Genomic DNA, 14,328 nt, shown 5'->3' with positions numbered 1-14,328 from the left:
TTTGATTTCATGGTACAGCAAATGTTTGATTTGATGGTACAGCAAATGTTTGATTTGATGGTACAGAAAATGTTTGATGTCATGGTGCAGCAAATGTTTGATATGATGGTACAGCAAATGTTTGATGTCATGGTACAGCAAATGTTTGATGTCATGGTACAGTAAATCTTTGATTTCATGGTACAGCAAATGTTTGATTTGATGGTACAGCAAATGTTTGATGTCATGGTACAGTAAATCTTTGATTTCATGATACAGTTAAATCTTTGATTTCATGGTACAGTAAATCTTTGATTTCATGGTACAGCAAATGTTTGATTTCATGGTACAGCAAATGTTTGATTTCATGGTACAGCAAATGTTTCATGGTACAGCAAATGTTTGATTTCATGGTACAGTAAATCTTTGATTTCATGGTACAGTACATGGTTAATTTCATTATGTAGTAAATGATTAATGACATGCATGAAGCCCATGCATTTGATTGAGCTCCTGAGGAGAGAGTGATTTGTTTATAGGCTCATGACACAGTGCATGTTTCATCTACAATTTAAAGGGGGAGGAAGGGGTTGGATAATTATGATATTTTACTTCTAAATTTCCATCAACTTGTTTTTTGTCTTACATGTAGGAAATGAGAAGCAATAGGATGCTGAAGCTTTTCAGGTGTAAGCGTGGTAAAGCAGTGGAAACAATGAGTTTGTAGACTATTCCCATGTAATGGATGCCTAGTATTGCTAATGACATCATTGCCCCTTCAGACAGGAATGTAAAATAGTCCAGGTCAGATATACATAGATGTATGTGCCAAATATAATATGTCAAATTTTTATGCAAATCTGTAATTGTGTGTTTTAGTGGCTCCACCACAGTTACAGCACCTGAACAAGGGGAGGGCAGCACTGCCTGCCCGACATCTCCCCGTACGCTATGAGGCTGCCGTGAAAAAGGCCAAGGAGAAGGAGAGGATAAACCAGTACAGTAGTGTGATGGAGCTGGAATCCCGCTACATCAACTTCCCCAGAAACCTCAACCGCATCAGGGAAGAAGGGGCTGAAATATTAGTCTAGTACATAATTTACGTCAAAATATTTAGATCAGGTCACAGTGCATTACTCCGCACTGTCAGGGGATGAGGTCACACAAGACGAGAGTTCCCAGGTATTCAAGGATAGGGTCAGGTCACACAAGACGAGAGTTCCCAGGTATTCAAGGATAGGGTTAGGTCACACAAGACGAGAGTTCCCAGGTATTCAAGGATAGGGTCAGGTCACACAAGACGAGAGTTCCCAGGTATTCAAGGATAGGGTCAGGTCACACAAGACGAGAGTTCCCAGGTATTCAAGGATAGGGTCAGGTCACACAAGACGAGAGTTCCCAGGCATTCAAGGGTAATGTCAGGCAAGATATGTTTCCAGGTATTCTAGGACAAGGTCAGGCATGATTTGTTTACAGGTATTGAAGGATAAGGTCAGGTCACTCAAGACGTGAGTTCCCAGGTATTCAAGGATAAGGTCAGGCAAGAAGTGTTTACAGGTATTCAAGGATAAGGTCAGGTCACTCAAGACGTGAGTTCCCAGGTATTCAAGGTTAAGGTCAGGCAAGAAGTGTTTACAGGTATTCAAGGATAAGGTCAGGTCACTCAAGACGTGAGTTCCCAGGTATTCAAGGACAAGGTCAGGCAAGAAGTGTTTACAGGTATTCAAGGATAAGGTCAGGTCACTCAAGACGTGAGTTCCCAGGTATTCAAGGACAAGGTCAGGCAAGAAGTGTTTACAGGTATTCAAGGATAAGGTCAGGTCACTCAAGACGTGAGTTCCCAGGTATTCAAGGATAAGGTCAGGCAAGAAGTGTTTACAGGTATTCAAGGATAAGGTCAGGTCACTCAAGACGTGAGTTCCCAGGTATTCAAGGATAAGGTCAGGCAAGAAGTGTTTACTGGTATTCAAGGATAAGGTCAGGTCACTCAAGACGTGAGTTCCCAGGTGTTCAAGGATAAGGTCAGGCAAGAAGTGTTTACAGGTATTCAAGGATAAGGTCAGGTCACTCAAGACGTGAGTTCCCAGGTATTCAAGGATAAGGTCAGGCAAGAAGTGTTTACTGGTATTCAAGGATAAGGTCAGGTCACTCAAGACGTGAGTTCCCAGGTATTCAAGGATAGGGTCAGGCAAGAAGTGTTTACAGGTATTCAAGGATAAGGTCAGGTCACTCAAGATGTGAGTTCCCAGGTATTCAAGGATAGGGTCAGGCAAGAAGTGTTTACAGGTATTCAAGGATAAGGTCAGGTCACTCAAGACGTGAGTTCCCAGGTATTCAAGGATAGGGTCAGGCAAGAAGTGTTTACAGGTATTCAAGGATAAGGTCAGGTCACTCAAGACGTGAGTTCCCAGGTATTCAAGGATAAGGTCAGGCAAGAAGTGTTTACTGGTATTCAAGGATAAGGTCAGGTCACTCAAGACGTGAGTTCCCAGGTATTCAAGGACAAGGTCACATATGACAGAAGTTCCTGTGTATTCAAGAATAACATCAGACAAGACATTAGGCCCCAAGTGTTCAATGATACTGTTAGACAAGACATGAGTTAATGGACAATGTTGTTTAATGTCAGACAAGACATGAGTTAATGGACAATGTTGTTTAATGTCAGACAAGACATGAGTTAATGGACAATGTTGTTTAGTGTCAGACAAGACATGAGTTAATGGACAATGTTGTTTAATGTCAGACAAGACATAATTAAGGCTGAGGTCAGACAAAACATGAATCTTTACATGAGGTCAAAAAGGGGTGTCTTGAGATATTCTTGTGTATCATTAAACATGGTCCTTGTTTGTTTATTTTTTGTCTTGGTAGGATAAGATACAGGTATATACTCCAGATATATATGCAGAAGATGATGTCTGATACAGAGCTTTCTTATCCCGGTCAGACAAGGTTTAGCGAATGACTTGCTTACGGTATGGTATGTGTTAAAAGTTCAAGCAGTTCAGGTATGAATTTCCTTCTCCAGCGTATTGAAATAATGAACAAGATAATTAATTGTAGGCCCGATATTCCAGGTGTGAGACAATGTACATGTAAGATTTAAGATCATGGCAGCAATACAAATATATATTGTGTGTGTTGTTTGTAACAGAACGGATATCAGTGTGTACATGTTTGTACATTGGCTAAACAAGCTGTATTGTTGTCTATGGCAAGATGTGAAAGTGCTGTTGTTGTTCAGGATTTCCACCAGAAAACAATTTCCACAGGTAACATCTGGGAAAAAGAGTTCATCCATAAGACTTTTGTGGGATGGAAATTTGCATAAAATGTCGAGTCCCTTAATACAGTTACCCCTGGTATGAATACTTAGTGTTGTTGTAATTGCAAGGGTGCCTGTGAAAGTTTGAGTAGCATGTCACATTGTCATGTGTTCTAGGCAAGCTACATAAATAATGGATCACTCTGTCATCTGTACATGTGCAAGCTACATAAATGACAAATCATGGTGTTAGGTGTGCGAGCTACGTAAATAGTGAATCACAGTGTTAATGCTACAGAAATAATGGGCCCCAGTGTCATATGTACATACATGATCACATGAATAACACATCGTAAAGTTTTCATCCTACACATTTCAGTAGACACGTGTATAGTAAGCCTCTATTTTCATACTTGTTTATGGTTACATTAATTATAGGCCTGATCATTATACATACCGGCTCACATAGGAGTACATTATATCTCCGACACTGATACCTGTGTACATTAGTGTGACTGGGGGGAGGGGGGTGTTGTGGGTGGTGCAGCTACCCTCATATTAAAGTGTCCTTGTACATGGTTATAGCAGCAGGCCCCTGACATCATTAATAACGTCCAGCTGCAAGAAGCCCCATAGCTTGCCACTTGTGATAAGAGCTGTACTCTCTTATATAACAACCACCAGCACTGTTACTGTTGTTGGTTTATGCCACATTGCTCATCCTGCTGATTGTGAGGAAGAATCAAAGGCACAAAGGACTCTTCTGACGGATCTGTGTCTGCCTTTTCAGAAAACTTGCCCATTTCACATGTAGGGATACGTTATCAAAAGCAATACATACATCTGTGAGAGTATTTTTATGAATGCACTTAAAGAGACGAGGTTTTATCACGGATATGTGTTTTTTTTATATGGCACGATATTGCACCTTTCACAAAGGTGGTTCAGTTTAAGCTACATTTGGAAGTGTGATTCTCAGGCACTTTGTAATATTACTCTAAGAATGAGCTTGCTCACTTTGTGGGGTTTGAGTACGTGGTGAGGAATATTTTAACCGTGAATTTTGTTAAATACATTGGTGTGAGAGCCTTCAATATGGCTGGGATTTTTATAAGTGGGTGTTAAGGATGAGATAAATGTGAGTAGCCCAACATCAGCAGAGTTATTTTGTAACTGATACTTTGTATGTGAGAAAAATTGTCATTTGTGTGCTGTTTATAATTGACCCCAGCTTTGTTATCACTTGTATGTCATTGATGTTTTTCTTTTTTTACTTTGTTCAAGGTGAAAATCCTCATGTATATACACATAAATGTTTATGGTTTGTGACAGAAGAGGTTAGTGGTTTTGTCTTCGTTATGACTGTCATAATGTACTTACTTACACAAGTAAGACTAAATCATATGTTGTTGTCACACCAGAATATATTTACTGCTATCGTATAGTTTTGTACCCTTGATGATCAAAGAATCTTGTATATTTGTGTAGTATACAAGATGGGTCATGGTTTATACAGCATACAGTGTATGAGATACACAATACACACAATTCCACCTCATTTGTCATAGCTTTTTACAGTTTAAATGGCTACAGAATCAATTCTGATTGGCTGGTGTGAGGGACAGGCAAGCCCAGGCTATGCTTTGCCTAAGCTGAAGTTTAGGTGTGGTACATTTATTCAAGTGTGACCAAGGCTGCAAAACTTAACCAAGGAAAACCTCCACTGACAGCCAGTCAGCATTGACTGTGTATCCCTTTAAGGAAGAAGCAGGATTTACTTTGTACATTGGTTTGAGGGCGGGAAGGCTCAAGATGGTTGGTAACTTTACATGTGCATATTTGTCACAGATGTCACAGGTGGGCGATCATGGATGTTGTAACTTACATACTCACACAATTCCTGACTTTCATGTCTGTAATACCGTGAAAATTCAGACAGGAAAACGTCAACATTTTGTGGGTATCCTTTGATAAATTGTTCTTTTTTCTCCATAATGTGAACTTGAAGGGAGACATTATGGAGGACCATGATCAAATTGTGGTCAGTTTTTCATTTCAAAGCCTTCCTGTCCTGATCCGTCAACACTGTCTAATAAGCTATATCCACAAAGGTGCTGTTGGAGCCATGTACATCATCAACACAAAAAAAAATTGTTTTTAGGTATTTTACCCAACATAATAATGTGAAACTATTAATTGGCCACAACTGTGAAACATATTTTCCCCCCAAATTGATGGTAAAATCGATGATGGTGGTAAGAAAAACATCTTGAAGTTGGCCTGTATCTTTGTTACATGTAGAAGACTATAAAGACTTTGACTGTTGTGTTGAATTAGGATCTGTTACTGGTAGGTAGAGATTTTTATTTATTCCAGGTGTGTTGATTCTAGTTGTCTGTGATAATGTTATTCTTCCTATGTTAGTTTAGGGATTTGCATGAAGAGTCACATATTATAAGTCACATTTGAGTGCTGATGTTTATGTAGTTGTCTTGGTTTTATGTTTCATGCAATAATGTCTTATATCTCCCTACAGGTACTGATACATCCCAAAGGAATTTTTGTATCACTAGTAGGTGTTTTTCTCAACTTGATTCACAATTTTTTTTTTAATCAAGGGCTTTTTAATGCCATCTGTAGTACCTGCAGTGAAGGTACATGTAAGAAAAGTTCAGTTGTCAGGTCAGTGAGAACCTTTTGCAATGGTGATAGACTTCCAAATTGTCTTATGACACATTTGTAAAGCTTCGACAGAAAGGTTTGTTCTGTATTTTTTTCCTGAATTTGATGTCCATCTAAATTGCATAATGTGAGGATGATATTGAGGGAACTGCTTGACTGATTTGTAAGTAAGCACATTGAGGGAACTGCTTGACTGATTTGTAAGTAAGCACATTGAGGGAACTGCTTGACTGATGTGTAAGTTAGAACATTAAGGGAAATGCTTGACTGATTTGTTAGCACATTTGGCAAATTTCACAAAACTGAAACTGATACATAAGATGATGCAGCCAAATTTTGACAGGGATGCATTCTGTATAAGATGTGTTTAAAGAGATTAAAAACGAAAACAGAAGAGATGATGGGTCCAAGTTGGTTTAAAGATGATAAAATTTCCTCTTTGTGATTTGGTGAAATAAGAGTTTTCATGATATTTATAGTCAGTCTCCTCGCAGCAATCAGAACAGCAAAACCATGTATGAATAAATTAAGAATGTGATTGTAGGAATTGTCCACCAAAAACGTTTTGTTTTATTGCTTTTTTGGGACGTTACGTTTATTTGTTTTTGCCTTTGCCATGCTTATAATTTTTTTTCTGTTTTATGTTTTTTCCTTGCTTTACACAATATTTTGCATCAGTTAATAGAACTATTGTATCTCATTGCATATATGCAATCAGTGGATCAGATGTATCAAATGTACTAGCTTAGGCATGATGCTGATCACCACATGTAATTGTGCAGACCTGATCACTGACTCACAAGTAAGCATTATTACCATACATGCACAAAAAAAAAAAAACATTTCGGTGAAAAGTGCACATTTTCCATTCCAAGATTTTCAGGAAGAAACACAGTGTGCTGAAAGCATGTTAGTATTTTGTTACCCGAGATGTTGATGTTACTGAATGCATGTCTTAGGATGTAATATTACACTTTGTGAAGCTGCAGTCTCACAGTCATCTGCCTTGAGTGGTTTTGCTTGCTCATGGATATGCTCCATGAGCAGTCATTGATATGCGCCATGAGCAGTCCATGAGTATCTTGTGTAATCTTTGGTCTACAGGAGTTGAATATTAGTAGGACATCAAATTGTGTTAAGGTACATTAATGAATAGAAGATTGATTTAAAGTCTTGTACTTCTAAGAGTACATCATCATTTGTATTAATTTCATAACATATGCTTATGCTCATTTGCTTACCTTTCTATTAATTATCAAATAGATAATATGTTTTGGTGAAATTTGTCTCATGATCATTTTGTGACATCCTCACAGCCAGGCCATTTCTTTCTTGGTTTTAGATGGTGAGATTGTGTCCTCCTTAGGATACACTACTGATGTGGACAAAAGTTTCCCAGTTTTGGCTGGATGTTTTTTGTTTTTTTTTCATTACTATTATACTTTATTATTATTATTATTATTTCCTGTACTTGTACATTTTGATTGCTGTATATGCCACGTCATGCTGATGGCCAGTGACTGTTCAGTTTTCTGAGCATTCCTACATTCCTATGGAACTCTCAGATAAGGCAAATTAGAATCTCACTGTGTATCCATGGCGATCTGATCAAATATGAATGTGAGCATTTTCCCATATTTTCTGACAGTGTGACATGAAGGCATGGGAAATTGCTGGTTGGTTTTATTTGTGCACCATTTGGGACCAATGGTTATTACATTTTATAATATTATTATACATACATAAAGTTGTATACAGTTTGCTCTTCACATGTTTAAGCAGCATTTTAACCAATAGCTTAAAGCAATATTTTAAACTGTATCCTTATTGAAAATGCTTCAGCTTTTATCTTTTCATAACATATTTACACATCTTTGAGTTTTACCGATTAGCCTTTCAGTGATGCGATATTGAAAGCAATTCTGTTTTTAACAATGTTTGGTTGGTAAGCTTCCGTGAAATATTGGGATAAACAACATGTAGTTTTGATTGCATGGTTTAGTGCTTGGAGTAAATGGATATAAATTGTCATGTTCTAAGGTAAACATGCACCTGTACAAAAGAAGAGATTACTCATCAGTTTGCTTCATTATTTACGTCAACTGATTGCTTATATCCTTTGTTTTAAATTCATTTAGTTTTTATCATCACAGTGTTGTGAATTTTCACTGTATAATAGAAAAAAGGCGAATCGTGTGGTATCAAATGTTGTAAATATATTCATTTTGTAACATTGTTATAACAGTTGCAATCACAAGGGGTTATCACATTATTCCTTGGTTTAGAAGATTGAAGGTGTAATGTTACTGGCCACAAATACCGTTAATACCTTATCTGTTACCAGTGGTTCCCATTGTTATGTCTTTACATAGAACTGACGATTTCAATCTAGATTTGTACCTTGACAGCCAGATTTTATACCAGTTAATGCCTTAGTTTGTAGCCAGTCCAGCCATATCAGTAAATAAATAAAAAAGCCCAATGTATCTCATCAGTTTGTCTCATGTTTTTTTTTTTTGCTTTTGTTTTGTTAAATGTTGGCTTTTAGGTTTTATGTGCAGGGCTTCAAGGTCGACTCTCCTATGCAGGGGTTCAAGGTTGACCTTCACATGCAAGTGGTCATATGAGTTTCGTATGCAGAATGTCAAGACTGAATTTCACTTGCAGGAGTAAGGTTGACTTTTGGTTTGTAGTGTGACTTATTGTAAGCAAAATGTTGAATGAGGTGTTGAACAAGTGGGTTGTGGTAATACACGTATGGTAGTTTAACATACCACTGAGATGTTGCTGTTGTCAGTGCAGAATGCAAACAGGCTGCCAGTTTGTATGTACTCACATGACATTTCCATAAATGCCGACTGGTTGATGTAGATGACATTGATAGTAGTAGTAGTATGCAAATTTCAGCAATAAAACATAACTTAATACTATCAGTAATTCCTCTCTGGTCGAACGTGGGAAGGTCTGTCAACGACCTTCAGATGGTCATGGGTTTTCTCCCACCATAATGCTGGCCACTGTCAGATGAGTGAAATATTCTTTTAGTGTTGCATAAAACACTAGTCAAATAAATAAACTAACTCTCAGTAAAAGAATCTGTATCTGATGACGGTTGTTTTATTAAGAAACAAGATTGGTACACTGTGGAAAGCCACCAGCCCTGGTTATTACAACATTGTTCCTTTCACGCTGAGAATTTAAAAAAAAACCCACGATTTCATTTATAAATTTGTGCTTAGACATTGCAAAGGCATAAATAAAATCATTGGCCAGAATAACGTTGGAATTGCTCCATCATGATACATGGGTGTGCATAGATGTTTTATCATTTGTACACAGAACAGGGGTCATATTAAAATAACAAATGTGTACTCTGGTAGTGGAAGTTACTTACAATGGATCTGCCTCATGCCAATTAGCACAAGGTGCAAAATCTGCTCCACAGATCTTGGGAATGCAACATCAGATCAGTTTTCAGTTCACATTTTTGGCATCTTCATACAAACATTTACATCAGCATGTAACCAAAACTAAAGGTCTGTAAAGAATCGGAGATGAAAGGTCAAACTCCGATAATTGATACTGTTAACTGGAAACTGTATTGGAGAATATCAAAACAAAACTCGGATATATAAATGTGCTGAAAACATTCTTCAAGAATTGTTTTTCAACCAGTGCTATGTGAGATCTAAATTTATTTTATCTAACTGCAATATCATGACCTGGTTAACAGGCATCTTAGACTTTAGATTCCTGTCACATCTAGGTCAGATCAAATCAAGCTAACGGACACAAAAACACAAGCTCAGCTTTATAGTCTACAAGCTACATGTAGCAAACGCTGCCCTATTTTTGCTTATATCACACTTGAACCTTTTGTAGACTGGTCACTTCCCTCCACCAGAATCTGTGTAAAGAGACAAGTGGTATAATGTTTGTCGCCTTCCTCTTTTTTGTACTACAGAAGACATTATGGGTTAATCATCTTAATTGATAAAAATGCTTTACCAGCATGACACTATTTCCTTTTCCCTGTGACAAATCATTACACAGTAGTCTCTCGGGGGAGTAAATCTTTTCAACTGCCAGTGAACTGCTGTCCCATTTTGTTTGTACTGAATTCCCTCTTCCTAAAGCACTATCAAAATAGAATTGTAATAGCTGAGTATTAAAGGTCTTCTACATCTTCTACAACAAGTTCAACAAGTTAAAACAAAGAAAACATCTAAAAAGCCCTTGTGTCTGAGACAAGCTATATTACATATCACTGCACACTCTTAAAACAGCATTAACGTGTAAAAAGGGTTTTAAATAATAACAGTTTTAAAAAAATATTGCCAATAATTCAGATGGCATAAATTGTATATCAACAAGTCGGCTAGATTATACTCATTCAGGCAAAAATCACGCCCCGACAATGTTCGGTCTTACAAAAGATTTTGTATTTCAGCAACTGATTACTGCAATTCTTTCTTTTGACCATAAAAGGATGATTAAAATTAAATCCAAAATAAATTTTAATCCATCAAATTCTATGAAACATATTTCATTCTGTGCACCATGTACTCTTCGGGAACAGAATCAAATACACTGCAGTCTTGTTCATGAAGATTCCGAGTTACTGAGTGTACCTTCATCAATCTCTTTAATTAATACACAAGGTAAGAATGAGAGAGCAGTGAACTGATGATGCTGACAGAAAAGGTTCCAAAAAAGTTTTACAAAAGTTTCCCCCTGATATCTTCTAATACTAAAAAAACTTCAATTGCTCTAACTCTGTAATCTAATTGCTCTAATTGCTCTGTATTAGCACGCCAGTTTGGCTGCTGTTTATATCATTAAATGATATTTTGGAAATAACCTACAATCGCAGGTTTAGTGATCTTATGCTTCAAGACTGCTGAAGTGAACAGCAAATGACAAACTTTAAAAATTTGTCAAAATGCAAAAACATAAAATTAATGAAAACTTTCAGGATGCGGGGTATACAGAATGACAACTCTCCTCTGACTTTATGACCATGAATAAGGATGGAGAAAATTTAAATGGTGTCTATCAGCAGAATGGGTAACGCTATACCCATCTCCTAGCGCTCATTTGCTGTCAACAGGCAATGTCTACACCCACAACCCTACTTTAGCACCATTGATACCAACAAACAGATATGTCCACAAGCACATAAGCTCAAACTTAACAAAGCCAAGTTCACATATAAATCTGGAGACCCCTTGCCAAGAGATTCGTCACCTTTTTTTGTTTCATTACGATAGTTGCAAACCATATTACATTTTAAAGTAGAAAAAAAAAACATAGGTAAAGATCAATAAAAAGACAGACTACATCATATGACCTGTACATTACACCAGATTGAAGAGTCATAATAACATGCCAAAAACTTGATTTTAGTAACAATGTAAAAGCAGACACAATGTTAAAATACATCTTTAGAGATGACTGACTATGGAAACATGCCAGTATTAACTAGTCCCAGGTTATAGATCCAAGGAATGGTTTTGTTCTAAAAACCAACCATATCAAGTGAGGGTAAAAAGTCTGATATCAATGGTCCCTAAGCATTTATGCAATTGGCAAGATAAACGCACAATATTCTAAATTTCCACTTTATCAAAAATTGCTCTTGCAAGTAAAATAAAACTAAATATGGCAAATCCAATATGTATAGATAAGATTTTAAAATAACAATAGAAGTGGTCCACATTAAACTGGAAGGTGATTATATATATATATATATATATACACACACACCCATGATGTGGATATACAGGAGATTCAATTTCGCATAATGACCATCTATTCAGTCGTGATATTTGTGTCTTTAGCCAATAAATTATCAAACAAGTGATCCGTTAAGTGATCCATTATCTTGCCTGGTAAGCCAATAAAATATGTGGGACAATATCCCTCCGATCTGTTTATGTTTACATGAATCAGAATACAATTCCAATAAAACCTGCAGATATGACCACAAACAGCCTGTCCTCAAAAGCCTGTCACACTCGTACTGGTCCTGCCCTATAACAGCTCTCTCACTTGCCGTAGAACTTTCTGTTGAGGAGGAAGATCAGTAAATTGACGTTGACTTTGGCCGTGTCAAACATCTTCATCACTGCCACACCTTCATACTGCAGCTGCAGCAAATCCTGTCAACAAATCACAATCTTGTAGCGGTGAGGGAACAGCTTAGAAATTATCTACCTGAACATGTATAGACGTATGAGCCATCTGACCCTAAACCCTGATGGAAGGTAAAACTTAGATTTGGATGCAGGGCTACTGAAGAGCTCACCTGTGGCAAACTTCATGAATGCAAAACTTCTGTTCAAAACTTAAGGTACTTTAACATTAACATGTATTCTAATACACATGAGAAACTTGTAGGATATGAATTTTGTAATATACAGTAATTAGCATACATGCAGGCATTAAGAATGAAACATTGCCCTCGTCATATTGCGCTTTACACACATCCAAAGCCTGAGCTCAATATATGCAGTACGTTTTTGGCATAGCACCCCAAACAAGTACCTTGGCATTGTTTAATTCAGACACCAAGCTGTGCATTCTGTATTATATGGTAATTAATTCAACATCATTCTGTATTATATGGTAATTAATTCAACATCAACAACAGATCACCCCCTTGTGTGACAGACAGTCTATTACCTGGAAGACCAGCTCTACTTTGTGCATCTCCACCCCCAAGAACTTGGCATTGACGTCAAATACACCTGGGTCATCGGTAGCCGCAATCTCAAACAATACATTCTTAAATCTGAGGGAGATGAGAGAGAAAACATTCAATAATTGAAGACAGAAGAAGAAGAAAGACTAAGGTTTTAGCTATGACTAGTAAATCAGCTGAGTAAGTCAGTCATTTTGTTTGTGGGTCAAATGTTCGACATCCAAACTTTTAACCTGGGCCTCCTAGATTTTAACCTGAGCCTCTTATTAAAACTGACCAATCATTTAACTAAGTGTGTATTTCCTTAATGACAAGGTGATAAGTACCTGTGTAGACATTGGCAATAATACATAGTATGGTAGGGCAAGTCGCTTAGCCTTAAAGTAATTCATGTGCTCAGGATCATGGTGTGGCAGGTGTAATAATACATAGCATGGTAGGGCAAGTCGCTTAGCCTTAAAGTAATTCATGTGCTCAGGATCATGGTGTGGCAGGTGTAATAATACATAGCATGGTAGGGCAAGTCGCTTAGCCTTAAAGTAATTCATGTGCTCAGGATCATGGTGTGGCAGGTGTAATAATACATAGTATGGTAGGGCAAGTCGCTTAGCCTTAAAGTAATTCATGTGCTCAGGATCATGGTGTGGCAGGTGTAATAATACATAGTATGGTAGGGCAAGTCGCTTAGCTCTTAAAGTAATTCATGTGCTCAGGATCATGGTGTGGCAGGTGTAATAATACATAGTATGGTAGGGCAAGTCGCTTAGCTCTTAAAGTAATTCATGTGCTCAGGATCATGGTGTGGCAGGTGTAATAATACATAGTATGGTAGGGCAAGTCGCTTAGCTCTTAAAGTAATTCATGTGCTCAGGATCATGGTGTGGCAGGTGTAATAATACATAGTATGGTAGGGCAAGTCGCTTAGCCTTAAAGTAATTCATGTGCTCAGGATCATGGTGTGGCAGGTGTAATAATACATAGTATGGTAGGGCAAGTCGCTTACCTCTTAAAGTAATTCATGTGCTCAGGATCATGGTGTGGCAGGTGTAATAATACATAGTATGGTAGGGCAAGTCGCTTAGCCTTAAAGTAATTCATGTGCTCAGGATCATGGTGTGGCAGGTGTAATAATACATAGTATGGTAGGGCAAGTCGCTTAGCCTTAAAGTAATTCATGTGCTCAGGATCATGGTGTGGCAGGTGTAATAATACATAGTATGGTAGGGCAAGTCGCTTAGCCTTAAAGTAATTCATGTGCTCAGGATCATGGTGTGGCAGGTGTAATAATACATAGTATGGTAGGGCAAGTCGCTTACCTCTTAAAGTAATTCATGTGCTCAGGATCATGGTGTGGCAGGTGTAATAATACATAGTATGGTAGGGCAAGTCGCTTAGCCTTAAAGTAATTCATGTGCTCAGGATCATGGTGTGGCAGGTGTAATAATACATAGTATGGTAGGGCAAGTCGCTTAGCCTTAAAGTAATTCATGTGCTCAGGATCATGGTGTGGCAGGTGTAATAATACATAGTATGGTAGGGCAAGTCGCTTAGCTCTTAAAGTAATTCATGTGCTCAGGATCATGGTGTGGCAGGTGTAATAATACATAGTATGGTAGGGCAAGTCGCTTAGCCTTAAAGTAATTCATGTGCTCAGGATCATGGTGTGGCAGGTGTAATAATACATAGTATGGTAGGG

The 14,328-nt window shown here is 37.7% G+C and overlaps 2 protein-coding genes across 4 annotated transcripts in view; one reads left to right on the top strand and one right to left on the bottom strand.

Moving 5' to 3' along the window:
• The window catches only part of LOC135472391 (unconventional myosin-IXAa-like), a 68,739-nt gene extending 60,319 nt beyond the window's left edge, over positions 1-8,420 (top strand). For all 3 annotated transcript variants that reach the window (XM_064751872.1, XM_064751873.1, XM_064751871.1), the window contains one exon: positions 859-8,420. In XM_064751872.1, coding sequence (XP_064607942.1) covers positions 859-1,070 — 212 coding nt within the window. In that variant the 3' untranslated portion in view covers positions 1,071-8,420. The remainder of the gene's footprint in view (positions 1-858) is intronic.
• A 610-nt stretch (positions 8,421-9,030) lies between these two features.
• The window catches only part of LOC135473773 (ras GTPase-activating-like protein IQGAP1), a 91,093-nt gene continuing 85,795 nt past the window's right edge, over positions 9,031-14,328 (bottom strand). Inside the window, 2 exon segments of the mRNA XM_064753666.1 lie at positions 9,031-12,090; positions 12,614-12,722. Coding sequence (XP_064609736.1) covers positions 11,977-12,090; positions 12,614-12,722 — 223 coding nt within the window. The 3' untranslated portion in view covers positions 9,031-11,976.

This window comes from Liolophura sinensis, chromosome 8 (assembly GCF_032854445.1).
Source record: "Liolophura sinensis isolate JHLJ2023 chromosome 8, CUHK_Ljap_v2, whole genome shotgun sequence".
Lineage (NCBI taxonomy): Eukaryota > Metazoa > Mollusca > Polyplacophora > Chitonida > Chitonidae > Liolophura > Liolophura sinensis.
This window is presented reverse-complemented; position numbering and strand designations above follow the sequence as displayed.